This window comes from Telmatherina bonti, assembly GCF_933228915.1.
Source record: "Telmatherina bonti genome assembly, chromosome: 13".
Lineage (NCBI taxonomy): Eukaryota > Metazoa > Chordata > Actinopteri > Atheriniformes > Telmatherinidae > Telmatherina > Telmatherina bonti.
Genome location: NC_136611.1, coordinates 38,319,807 through 38,334,314, shown reverse-complemented (window position 1 = coordinate 38,334,314; position 14,508 = coordinate 38,319,807). Strand labels below are relative to the sequence as shown.

Genomic DNA, 14,508 nt, shown 5'->3' with positions numbered 1-14,508 from the left:
AAAAAAAGAAATCAAATAAACCCTCCTGCAGGCTCTGATGGAGAGGTACAGTAAACAGGACACAATCCATCCCCCTTTATTTTTTGTTCCTCTGAGGTTGAAACTAGCCTAAATTAGTTTTTGAAGTAATTCTAGAGTTCAACTAGACTGTTTAAAGTCTTGTTAGGTAGTCTATGAGAATATACTACGCCTATTTTACGTCTCTGTGACCTCCTACTTGTTTTCCTGAGTTAACTCTCTTCTCCCCGTTCTCCCACAGACAGGAAAAACACTTCATTTATATTAGAAAGAAATCAAAATGGACCACAATAATCACACATCAAAATATTATCAATTTTGAACAAAGGAAAAAGTGTAACAGTAAAGCTCCAGTCAGTCCGAACGCAACCTCTGTTGTGTAGTCCAAAAATGAATAGAACTTTGTTCCGGAAAAAAAACCCAATTCAGTTCAGTCAAATTCTTTCACTCCTACCGCTATGGCAGCGAGTCACCTCCAGCTCGAATGCAACAAGAAGGTAGCTTCCCCTGTGTGAGGAAGATGAAACCGAAGCTGTTAGGTCTGGGTCTGGCTCGCCATCCTTAAATCATGTCCACGTGCAGTCTGCACGTCACAGATGAATCTTCACTCTGACTCGGCTTCCAATCGATCAAACCAAAAACCTGACCAAAACCAAGTCCCTTCAACTCTGATCTATTCCCCGTCTTGTCTTGACCAGGTAAGTAGCGGTTTATAAAGTTTAAAACGGCTTTTTACACGTTGTTCGTCACCGCTTGCTCCTGCCTTGTCTTCCTCTGCTCTCTTTCAACGTCTCGCCTCTGCAGCGCCATCTAGCTGCTGTCGCCGGTCTCTGAAAGGGGCAGTGACATTCCTCCCTAAGAGCACAGTTTTAGTCCTACGTGTCAAATAGCTGTTTTTTAATAATACTTTATAATAATAGAACAATCTAAAGGAGCAATAAATTTAACTACAACTTTTTTAATTTATTTGTGCAACTGATTGTTTTTTCTGATTTTAACATGTGTTACATCATACATTATTTCAAATAAACCCACACTTAAAGAAACTACAGAAGAGGAAATCCTCCACTTGGTTTCTCCCAATCACCTAATCTAGGAAGTCCCTCACACCTGCAGTGAGGAAGTGATGGGTTGGCCATTTCCCAACACCAATCCTGCAAGGTGGAGTTACACAAAGAATAATGTTAAATGATAACACAATGAAAAATGCAACACAATGAAAACACCAACAACCCGGGATAGTAAGTGCAGCACGGTTACCTAGCAACAGAAATAACAGAATAAAGTTAAAGGGACAAATATGAGAAAAGGTCAATGTTAGGGACAAGTGGTGAACAATTACAACCTGTCTGTCTGTTACCAACATCACTCACAACTTTGTAGACAGATTTTCAGCAAATTTCCTGGAAATCTTAGAATTTGATAAGGAACAAATAAGATTTTGGCAGTGATCCGGATCACCATCTGGAGGCTGGAATTTTTTAAAGATTTTTTTCTGCGTTCTCTGAGTGCTGGTTTAGCTTTGAACTCATTCATTTTCTCTCTGCATGCCTGTGATAGTGTTATTGGTCATACCAGGGAGCACTTCTCCTTTACAGACTACCTTGTCTGTGCCACTCTGCTGCAGGGAGACGGGCTGAGCTGGAAGATGATGGATTTCCAGTTGAAACAGAACTTGAAGGAAACCCAGTTCTCATCGGAACAAAGCTGAAGATACACATCAGTCTCATCTGTGGATCTATTTCAACTGTTTATGGAGAGTAATATTGAAAATGTCTTTTCAGAAACCGCCACGGTCCTAAAGGTGGTCACCACCTGACCACAGCAGAAGCGGAGAGGTGCTTTTCAGCGCTGAAAAGAACAAAACAGCCAAGCCAGGAGAGTCTGAAGACGCTGGCTATGCTGTCCATGGAGAAAAGCCTTTTTACTGAGATGACCGACATTAATCAGTCGTAGAACAATTTGCCAGCCAGAGAGAAAGAGGGGCAAAGCTTATGTTGTAGAACTTAGCTTTATACAGAAACTGTAAGTAGCTGCCACACCTCCACCCCAAAAAACCTTCACCACAGATTAAGAAAGGTGTGAAGTCACCTTTTATCTCATAAAGTGTCTCCATGATGCACATTTCAGCCTAATTTATTTTAATCTGCAAGTCCAGAAGGACTAGAAATAATCCATCATTTTCCACAAACCCCTCCATTCATGTTGTATTGATGCTCTCAGATCAGCCAGAAACACGCCAACAGAGGAAGCTCCGCCCCATGTCCTGCAGGCTGTGTCTGATTGGTCAGCTGCTAGGAGTAGTTATACTGAGCAGTGAAGGTGGGCGGGGCTTTCTTTTTGTGAGCGTGCACAACCTGGAGAAGATGACCAATCACTGAGCCCCTCCCCCGGGACGCCACTAAAATCTCCAAGTAGAACAAACATTAAAACCAAGCGTTTCGGTCGCCATGGAAACCAAACATAGAGTGCGGGAAAACATGTTTAGGTGATAAAAAAACGTCGCCGCTCACATGTCTGATGAAAATTCATCACCATAACACTGTAGAAAGCTCAGAAAACTAGACATAGCATCATGGAGCTGAACATATTGAGGATTAAAAGACTGACGTCTCAGCAGGATTTAGAAAACGCCTCCATGCATTTCACCTGATTATCACCTGTTTTAATCAAATATAAGCGTTTATTTACCACGCGTCATTTACACACTGAGGAGGGTTCTGCTCTGCAATCAGCTCTAGTAATGGTTCATCTTTAGAATTAGTTTGTTGTTTTCATGTGTCTGAATCAGATTGTTCCTCCTCTTCCTCTTCCTCCACCCCCTCCTCTCAGAATGATGTCACAGCAGTTAATCCACACAGAAACAGATTAGAGAGGCAGGATTTACACTGAGTGTGTGCATCTATTCTACCAACAAGCCTGTGTGTGAGGCCTCATGAAATGCTGCCGTAGAGTCTGGATAAAACTTCACATCAGCCTCCTCTAGCTCACTGACATGGAGAAGCATTCCCACTTTCCCGTTTTATCCGTTTCCTCCAGCATTCCCACTTTCCCGTTTTATCTGTTTCCTCCAGCATTCCCACTTTCCCGTTTTATCTGTTTCCTCCAGCATTCCCACTTTCCCGTTTTATCTGTTTCCTCCAGCATTCCTACTTTCCCGTTTTATCTGTTTCCTCCAGCATTCCCACTTTCCCATTTTATCTGTTTCCTCCAGCATTCCTACTTTCCCGTTTTATCTGTTTCCTCCAGCATTCCTACTTTCCCGTTTTATCCGTTTCCTCCAGCATTCCCACTTTCCCGTTTTATCCGTTTCCTCCAGCATTCCTACTTTCCCGTTTTATCTGTTTCCTCCAGCATTCCTACTTTCCCGTTTTATCTGTTTCCTCCAGCATTCCCACTTTCCCGTTTTATCCGTTTCCTCCAGCATTCCCACTTTCCCGTTTTATCTGTTTCCTCCAGCATTCCTACTTTCCCGTTTTATCTGTTTCCTCCAGCATTCCCACTTTCCCGTTTTATCCGTTTCCTCCAGCATTCCCACTTTCCCGTTTTATCTGTTTCCTCCAGCATTCCTACTTTCCCGTTTTATCTGTTTCCTCCAGCATTCCTACTTTCCCGTTTTATCTGTTTCCTCCAGCATTCCCACTTTCCCGTTTTATCCGTTTCCTCCAGCATTCCTACTTTCCCGTTTTATCTGTTTCCTCCAGCATTCCCACTTTCCCGTTTTATCCGTTTCCTCCAGCATTCCCACTTTCCCGTTTTATCTGTTTCCTCCAGCATTCCTACTTTCCCGTTTTATCTGTTTCCTCCAGCATTCCTACTTTCCCGTTTTATCTGTTTCCTCCAGCATTCCCACTTTCCCGTTTTATCTGTTTCCTCCAGCATTCCCACTTTCCCGTTTTATCTGTTTCCTCCAGCATTCCTACTTTCCCGTTTTATCTGTTTCCTCCAGCATTCCTACTTTCCCGTTTTATCCGTTTCCTTCAGCATTCCCTCTTTCCCGTTTTATCCGTTTCCTCCAGCATTCCCACTTTCCCGTTTTATCCGTTTCCTTCAGCATTCCCACTTTCACGTTTTATCCAGGTGATCAAATTTTTCCAGATTACAGTGTGATTATAATGTCTTCCCATTCGCCTACCTCACACTGAAGCTTTGCTTCAGATTATAATCCTCCATAGTCATCTACTGAGCTTCATATTAGACAGAGTTATTTTGTTTGTTCACATATTTTAATCTGATAAAGAAAACTTCCACTAAACAACAATAATAAAAACAGATCTTACTTTCTCCAACAATAGCTTTTAATCCAAGTGGTGCCATGATGAGCCCTCCAGGACACACGTCCTCCTCTCCACAGATAACCGAGTCCACCAAGCTCCCACTGAGATTAGCGGGATGAAGCTTACGCTTCCGGTTCAGCTCCTCCAAAATAAAATCCTTCAGCACAGAAATGACTGAACATCATATGTGATGTTTGAAACGGACATTGCAATGCAGTGCAAAATGATGGAATGCAGTGCAATAAGATAATATAGCATGCGATATGATGAAACTATATCGTATGATACAGTACAATATAGTGCAATATGACAAGGTCATTTAATCTAGTCCGACGAGAGCAGCAGTCTAGCAGTTTGTCCCTGTATTCCACCTTTACCTAACAGAAATGCTAGTTCCAGACAATGATCTGTTAGTTGATGGACTGGGTAGAGTAAACCTGCAATATGATGGGATTGTAATGTGGTCCTTGAGGAACCGGAAAATGCAGCCACCCACACAAAGCAATGGAGGTTTTAGTAGAGTAAGTTATTTTAAATAGGGGAGGTTCAGGGGAAAGACAGGATCCGGTCCAGCTGGGACGTTGATTACTGAGCACACAAATTTCCCCGCAGCACTGATTGACCAACCACTGGTTCTTATGTGTGTGACCAAATATATATACATACATACACTACTCACAAAAAGTTAGGGATATTTGGCTTTCGGGTGAAATTTATGGAAAATGCAATATGTTCATGCTACAGTGACATAATATCATAAAAGTAAGACATTTAAGTAGAAGGATGCACTACTGATTTCCTCATCTCAAAAAATTCATTCAACACAAAAGGTAACAACAATGGTAGTTACACCACAACAAAAAATTTGAACGTCTCAATATCTGGTCATGTGCCCTTGAGCATCAATTACAGCTTGACAACGACGTCTCATGCTGTTCACAAGGCAACTTATTGCCTGCTGAGGCATGGCATCCCACTCTTCTTGAAGGGCAGCCCTCAGGTCATTGAGGTTCTGGGGTGCAGGGTCTCGAGCCTCTACACGACGGCTCAGCTGATCCCACAGGTTTTCAATGGGATTCAGGTCTGGAGAGAGTGCAGGCCGTTCCATTTGAGGTCCACCAGTCTCCAACAGCCGTTCCCTGATGATGCGGCCTCGATGAGCAGGAGCATTGTCGTCCATGAAGATGAAATTAGGCCTGTGCTGTTCATGTAGGGGCACAATCACTGGATTAATGATGTTATTCAGGTAGTATGGGCTTGTCACTGTACCATTCACAAAGTGTAGGGCAGTTCTGTACCAAGTGGACACCCCTGCCCACACTGTAACACCGCCACCACCAAAAGCTGGCCTGGTGACAACAGTGGCTGATGCATAGCGCTCTCCCTGACGTCTCCAACATCGTTGCCGGCCATCATTTCTGCTCAGTGTGAATCGACTTTCATCAGAGAACAGCACTGAGGCCCACTGGTTCCTCGTCCAGCGTAAATGCTCCCTGGCCCATGCAAGACGATGATGCCTGTGCCTGGTGGTGTGGTCAGGTACCCGTGCAGGTCGTCTAGCACGCAGACCACGCTGATGGAAACGGTTTGGAATGGTCTGACGGGACACTTGGGTGCCTCTCACCTCTCTTAAACGTGCCTGGAGTTGAGTGGCATTCATCATCCGGTTTCTCAGGGCAGTGTTCACAATGTAGCGGTCATCAGCACGGGATGTGGCCAAAGGACGTCCACTTCTAGGCCTTTCTGTGACTCTTCCAGTCTCTCCATATCTCTGTTGCAACCTGCTGATGACACTCTGTGACACTCCAAGCTCAGTGGCCACTTCTGTCTGAGAACGTCCTGTTTGAAGCATGGCAATGGCAAGGGACTGTTGTTCCATTGTTAGGTGTCGTCTTGGTCTCATGATGTCAAAATGTGAACAGCATGATGAGGACAACTGTTTAAACACCAGCTCTAATTGAACCAGGACATTTATTGGTCAATTCAAGGATCACACACCTGCCGTGATTTTTGCCGTTAAGCTCCTTGTTAGAGAACAGCAACTTGTGCAAAATCTATTGAAACATTTAACAGTTGGACATGTGCATTTAAAAGCTTAGAGAAGATCACATTAAGTTCACCTGTACAGGTTTGAATGTATTTTAGGCTTGTTGTGAAATTTCACCCAAAAGCTGGAAATCCCTAACTTTTTGTCAATAGTGTATATATGACCAAAAGTCACAGCATATATCTTTTTAATAGGCTGAAGAGTTTGATACTTAAATGGCTGAAGTGAGATACAAGGTGTAGTGGAAGGTGTAGGAGTAGTGTTTCAAACATTTTGCAAGAAAGACAATGGAGACCTGGCCCCAGATGAACTGGACACTGCAAACCGGTGCAGAGCTCTGAATCCCCGTTGAAGCTGTTTTCAGCTCATTATGCAAAAACAGACCAATCGCCGAGCTGAATTTTTTTCCACGTCCAATCCCCATTTGGTTTTGAAGTACTTTCTTCCAATCATAAGGCTGAATTTATTTTTACAATTACTGCTAAATATATCAAACCCTACAAAGATTTTAAATGACAAAAGTTGGAGCACACATGTCCTGAAGGAGCTGCAGAGTTTAAGATCTGAATAAATAGAGTGACTTGAACGGTGCAGGAGAAGTAGCATGCCAAAGTTTGGCGGAATAATATATAATAATAATAACTAGAAAAATGCTCTTCTTGCAGAAGAAGAGCATACTGGCATAATAGGACATTCTTGCGAATGTTATATTATGCTGAATGATTGATAAACAATTACAAAACAATTTGGAGAAGCAGCACAACTATCCAACTTAATTTATCATCGCATCGAGATTCAAACCAAGGAACAATAGTCCGTTTCTTTAACCGTAGTGGTTAAAGAAGCTACATCTTGCAGAAGCTTAAAAATCTTTTCCATTGGAATTATGTTTTCGTGGCCTGGGGCACAATCTAATGGGAACAGAGAGGTGACTAGGTTTGCAGGGTGGGGTTGGGGGGCTAACCAATTAGAACCTCCGGCAGTTAAAAGTGAAGCCTATGTGCAAAAAATTGCAGTTCCCTCCTCCTCCACTAGGGGCTCCAAAATGGAGTGTAACAAAGCAGCTGCCCGTTACGTAAAATGTTTTAAAGTAATAAAAAGAAAAAGTATTACAATTTAGATAGGTAGGTAGGTAGGTACTTTATTTATTTTATATAGTCTCACTGCAGCTGCTCCTCTGTTCTGCCAGGTTTTATGGAGGGGATGTTTTTTTATTATCCTGAAGTTTCCTCCTCGGCTCCAACAGGGTCCAGACTGCTGCCGCGGACAGGACTAGCCTTCCTGACCAGTTTGTCCAGACGTTTGCAGTCCTTGTTTGTAATGCTACTCCCCCAGCGACTCTCTCCCTTCCTGAACGCTGCGTCTGTATTGGCTGACCATCCCAACCTCTGGTCCAGAACCACCAGGTACCTGTAGGTCTTCACATTCTCTGTTTCCTCTCCATCAATACAGACTGGCTTTCTGTGTGACGTAGATCTCCTGGAATCCCCCACAAGCTCTTTGGTCTTGGAAGTGTTCAGGAGAAGACAGTTCTTGTTAGTCCAGTCTGTGAAGACCTCTACCAGGTCCCTGTACTCCCCTTCCTGTCCACCTCTCACACATGCCTTAACAGCTGTATCATCTGAATACTTCTGGATGCGACAGGAATCCGAGTTGTATCTGAAGTCTGAAGAATGTGAAAAGAAAGGGAGCTAAAATAGTCCCCTGTGAAACCCCAGTGCTGCCCTCCAGAGTTCCAGAAACACTTCTCCCATCCTGACATATTGTTGTCTTCATGTTAGATAGTCCATAATCCAGGATGTCAGGGAGGGGGCCACCCCCAAATCTAAAAGTTTATCTTTCAGTGTGGGAGGCCTGGTGGTGTTAAAAGCATTGGAGAAGTTGAAGAACATGATCCTCACATAAGAACCAGGCACTTCCAGGTAGGCATATGTCTGGTGCAGCATGTAAAGAACTGCATCCTCAACTCCTAAGTGTTCCTGGTTGGCAGACTGGGTCCAGAAACTGGAAACTGGGTCTAGAAACTGGGTCCAGATACTCAGCAACCTGGATTCTCATGCAACGAACACGAAGCCGCTCAAAGGTCTTCATTATGTGAGATGTCAAAGCAACCGGTGTGTAGTCATTCAGTTCCACCGGTTGCCCTTTATGGGCACCGGTATGAGACATGATGTCTTCCATAGAACCAGGACTTTTTCCATCTTAAGGCTCATATTGAATAGCCTTTGGAGAGGAACAGCTAGCTGCCCTGCAGCCTTTCAGGAGCCTTGGACATAGCCCATCTGGACCTACAGCCTTTCCTGGTCAGAGTTTCCTGAACTCAACTACAACCTCTCTAGTCGATCCACACAGATGGAGCAGCTCAGCCGGCTCACCAGGAGGATTATCAGCAGAGGTAGAATGATGCATCTGAATCCATTCACAGATCAAGATGAGGTGTCTGTGAATCATCCAGACAAGAATTTTGGCCACTAACAGCCACCGTAGCATCACAGCTGTGATTGGTATTTGGAGTCATTGCAATCCCTGTCTTTACTAGATTCTTTTCTGTAATTCTTTGCTGTTAAATGGTAACTATAGTTTAGAAAAAACAAACTGCCTAAAAGAAAGCTTTTTTAGAAACCAATCAATAAAAAATGCTTAAAAAAGACATTCAATATTTCTAAATGAAGCTAAAATAGAAACTGAGTGACATCAACCTTAAAAGAGGCCAAATCTTTGAAGAGACAAAGATTTGCACACAACATAGCTTCAGTCATCTCACTGAGAAACTGGAGGAGATTCAAACTATGATCTTGTTGAGTTGCTTCATGTTTAGGATCTTTTGTCTCCAAACAATCCCAACAATAGTTAGTTTTGTTTGTGTTTTTTACATGCTGTGAACTAAAGTTGAATGTTTCACGACTTGTTTTAAACATTTCTCGCTTGTCTAGAACCTAGATATTTTCTTCTGTCATCTCAGGAAATTCTTCACTGCACAGCTAAACTTCATTATAGTCTGAATCTTCCAATGTTGAAGCTGGACCTTTTATCAAGACAAGACGAGAGCAATGTGTATCTGCAGCCAGTGGTGGCGCTTTATGCTCACATACATCATCATCATCATCATCAGGGTCACAGGGCATTGAACTGAAACAAGTCTGAAAGAGGAAGAGGAGGAGGAGGAAGGAAGAGAAAGCAGCAGGAAGAAGACGGACAGAACAGAGCTGTTCAGCATGAGACTGGAGGAATAAACTGTGTGCAGCCATGTCCTCCCGCCCCGAGAGCAACATAGGTGAGCTTCTCCTCGTCACTTCTTTTTCAAAATGTCAACATACACTGCGAGCGTCTTGCGTCTAACCTTCCTTAGAGTAAGGTCTGATGTTAAAGGAGATGAGGATGATGATGATGTTCTCCTCTCCTAAGCCTCTCAACTCGCCCACTCTCTCACCATGAAACTGAAGGGGAAACTCAACACACAGCTGATCAAACGCTCTGAGCGAATCAAACACACCCCTTCACCGAGCATCAAACCACCGGATCTGAACCTGGATAAGGTACACACCCTTACACTGGTTTCCATGGCGATTTATACCTTTTCTTTAGGGAGCTGCAGTCTGCTGGGCAGACACACTGCAACCGTCTGTAAAACGACATCACCGATGGAAATATTCCTCGGGTCAGCAGAAAAAGAATCTTCTGGTGACCACACAGACATAATGTTTACAGATCAGACATAATGTTTACAGGTCAGACATAATGTTTACAGGTCAGACATAATGTTTACAGGTCAGACATAATTTTTACAGGTCAGACATAATGTTTACAGATCAGACATGTTTACTGATCAGACATAATGTTTACAGATTAGACATAATGTTTACACATCAGACATAATGTTTACAGATCAGACATGTTTACTGATCAGACATAATGTTTACAGATTAGACATAATGTTTACACATCAGACATAATCTTTACAGATCAGACATAATGTTTACAGGTCAGACATAATGTTTACAGGTCAGACATAATGTTTACAGGTCAGACATGTTTACTGATCAGACATAATGTTTACAGGTCAGACATAATGTTTACAGATCAGACATGTTTACTGATCAGACATAATGTTTACAGATCAGACATAATGTTTACAGATCAGACATAATGTTTACAGATTAGACATAATGTTTACACATCAGACATAATGTTTACAGATCAGACATAATGTTTACAGGTCAGACATAATGTTTACAGGTCAGACATAATGTTTACAGGTCAGACATGTTTACTGATCAGACATAATGTTTACAGATCAGACATGTTTACTGATCAGACATAATGTTTACAGATTAGACATAATGTTTACACATCAGACATAATGTTTACAGATCAGACATAATGTTTACAGGTCAGACATAATGTTTGCAGGTCAGACATAATGTTTACAGGTCAGACATGTTTACTGATCAGACATAATGTTTACAGATCAGACATGTTTACTGATCAGACATAATGTTTACAGATTAGACATAATGTTTACACATCAGACATAATGTTTACAGATCAGACATAATGTTTACAGGTCAGACATAATGTTTACAGGTCAGACATAATGTTTACAGGTCAGACATGTTTACTGATCAGACATAATGTTTACAGATCAGACATGTTTACTGATCAGACATAATGTTTACAGATCAGACATAATGTTTACAGGTCAGACATAATGTTTACAGGTTAGACATAATGTTTACAGATCAGACATAATGTTTACTGATCAGACATAATGTTTACAGATTAGACATAATGTTTACAGATCAGACATAATGTTTACTGATCAGACATAATGTTTACAGATCAGACATAATGTTTACAGGTCAGACATGTTTACTGATCAGACATAATGTTTACAGGTCAGACATAATGTTTACAGGTCAGACATGTTTACTGATCAGACATAATGTTTATAGATCAGACATAATGTTTACAGATCAGACATAATGTTTACAGGTCAGACATGTTTACTGATCAGACATAATGTTTACAGGTCAGACATAATGTTTACAGATCAGACATAATGTTTACAGGTCAGACATAATGTTTACAGGTCAGACATAATGTTTACAGGTCAGACATGTTTACTGATCAGACATAATGTTTACAGATCAGACATGTTTACTGATCAGACATAATGTTTACAGATTAGACATAATGTTTACAGATCAGACATAATGTTTACAGGTCAGACATAATGTTTACAGGTCAGACATAATGTTTACAGATTAGACATAATGTTTACACATCAGACATGTTTACTGATCAGACATAATGTTTACAGGTCAGACATGTTTACTGATCAGACATAATGTTTACAGGTCAGACATGTTTACTGATCAGACATAATGTTTACACATCAGACATGTTTACTGATCAGACATAATGTTTACTGATCAGACATAATGTTTACAGATTAGACATAATGTTTACAGATTAGACATAATGTTTACAGATCAGACATAATGTTTACTGATCAGACATAATGTTTATAGATCAGACATAATGTTTACAGATCAGACATAATGTTTACAGGTCAGACATGTTTACTGATCAGACATAATGTTTACAGGTCAGACATAATGTTTACAGATCAGACATAATGTTTACAGGTCAGACATGTTTACTGATCAGACATAATGTTTACAGGTCAGACATAATGTTTACAGGTCAGACATGTTTACTGATCAGACATAATGTTTATAGATCAGACATAATGTTTACAGATCAGACATAATGTTTACAGGTCAGACATGTTTACTGATCAGACATAATGTTTACAGATTAGACATAATGTTTACACATCAGACATGTTTACTGATCAGACATAATGTTTACAGGTCTGACATAATGTTTACAGATCAGACATAATGTTTACAGGTCAGACATAATGTTTACAGGTCAGACATAATGTTTACAGGTCAGACATGTTTACTGATCAGACATAATGTTTACAGATCAGACATGTTTACTGATCAGACATAATGTTTACAGATTAGACATAATGTTTACAGATCAGACATAATGTTTACAGGTCAGACATAATGTTTACAGGTTAGACATAATGTTTACAGGTTAGACATAATGTTTACAGGTCAGACATAATGTTTACAGGTCAGACATAATGTTTACAGATTAGACATAATGTTTACACATCAGACATGTTTACTGATCAGACATAATGTTTACAGATCAGACATAATGTTTACAGATTAGACATAATGTTTACACATCAGACATAATGTTTACAGATCAGACATAATGTTTACAGGTCAGACATAATGTTTACAGGTCAGACATAATGTTTACAGGTCAGACATGTTTACTGATCAGACATAATGTTTACAGATCAGACATGTTTACTGATCAGACATAATGTTTACAGATTAGACATAATGTTTACACATCAGACATAATGTTTACAGATCAGACATAATGTTTACAGGTCAGACATAATGTTTGCAGGTCAGACATAATGTTTACAGGTCAGACATGTTTACTGATCAGACATAATGTTTACAGATCAGACATGTTTACTGATCAGACATAATGTTTACAGATTAGACATAATGTTTACACATCAGACATAATGTTTACAGATCAGACATAATGTTTACAGGTCAGACATAATGTTTACAGGTCAGACATAATGTTTACAGGTCAGACATGTTTACTGATCAGACATAATGTTTACAGATCAGACATGTTTACTGATCAGACATAATGTTTACAGATCAGACATAATGTTTACAGGTCAGACATAATGTTTACAGGTTAGACATAATGTTTACAGATCAGACATAATGTTTACTGATCAGACATAATGTTTACAGATTAGACATAATGTTTACAGATCAGACATAATGTTTACTGATCAGACATAATGTTTACAGATCAGACATAATGTTTACAGGTCAGACATGTTTACTGATCAGACATAATGTTTACAGGTCAGACATAATGTTTACAGGTCAGACATGTTTACTGATCAGACATAATGTTTATAGATCAGACATAATGTTTACAGATCAGACATAATGTTTACAGGTCAGACATGTTTACTGATCAGACATAATGTTTACAGGTCAGACATAATGTTTACAGATCAGACATAATGTTTACAGGTCAGACATAATGTTTACAGGTCAGACATAATGTTTACAGGTCAGACATGTTTACTGATCAGACATAATGTTTACAGATCAGACATGTTTACTGATCAGACATAATGTTTACAGATTAGACATAATGTTTACAGATCAGACATAATGTTTACAGGTCAGACATAATGTTTACAGGTCAGACATAATGTTTACAGATTAGACATAATGTTTACACATCAGACATGTTTACTGATCAGACATAATGTTTACAGGTCAGACATGTTTACTGATCAGACATAATGTTTACAGGTCAGACATGTTTACTGATCAGACATAATGTTTACACATCAGACATGTTTACTGATCAGACATAATGTTTACTGATCAGACATAATGTTTACAGATTAGACATAATGTTTACAGATTAGACATAATGTTTACAGATCAGACATAATGTTTACTGATCAGACATAATGTTTATAGATCAGACATAATGTTTACAGATCAGACATAATGTTTACAGGTCAGACATGTTTACTGATCAGACATAATGTTTACAGGTCAGACATAATGTTTACAGATCAGACATAATGTTTACAGGTCAGACATGTTTACTGATCAGACATAATGTTTACAGGTCAGACATAATGTTTACAGGTCAGACATGTTTACTGATCAGACATAATGTTTATAGATCAGACATAATGTTTACAGATCAGACATAATGTTTACAGGTCAGACATGTTTACTGATCAGACATAATGTTTACAGATTAGACATAATGTTTACACATCAGACATGTTTACTGATCAGACATAATGTTTACAGGTCTGACATAATGTTTACAGATCAGACATAATGTTTACAGGTCAGACATAATGTTTACAGGTCAGACATAATGTTTACAGGTCAGACATGTTTACTGATCAGACATAATGTTTACAGATCAGACATGTTTACTGATCAGACATAATGTTTACAGATTAGACATAATGTTTACAGATCAGACATAATGTTTACAGGTCAG

At 40.0% G+C, this 14,508-nt stretch overlaps 2 protein-coding genes across 2 annotated transcripts in view; one reads left to right on the top strand and one right to left on the bottom strand.

The window, feature by feature from the left end:
• The window catches only part of stxbp1b (syntaxin binding protein 1b), a 161,352-nt gene extending 157,011 nt beyond the window's left edge, over positions 1 to 4,341 (bottom strand). The window contains exon 1 of the mRNA XM_079251815.1: positions 4,299 to 4,341. Coding sequence (XP_079107941.1) covers positions 4,299 to 4,335 — 37 coding nt within the window. The 5' untranslated portion in view covers positions 4,336 to 4,341. The remainder of the gene's footprint in view (positions 1 to 4,298) is intronic.
• Positions 4,342 to 9,571: 5,230 nt separating this feature from the next.
• LOC306764581 (rap guanine nucleotide exchange factor 1-like) overlaps positions 9,572 to 14,508 on the top strand; it is a gene marked incomplete at its 3' end in the record, with an annotated part of 51,779 nt that continues 46,842 nt past the window's right edge. Inside the window, exons 1-2 of the mRNA XM_079251755.1 lie at positions 9,572 to 9,616; positions 9,748 to 9,878. Of these exons, the coding sequence (XP_079107881.1) occupies positions 9,589 to 9,616; positions 9,748 to 9,878 (159 nt within the window). The 5' untranslated portion in view covers positions 9,572 to 9,588. The remainder of the gene's footprint in view (positions 9,617 to 9,747; positions 9,879 to 14,508) is intronic.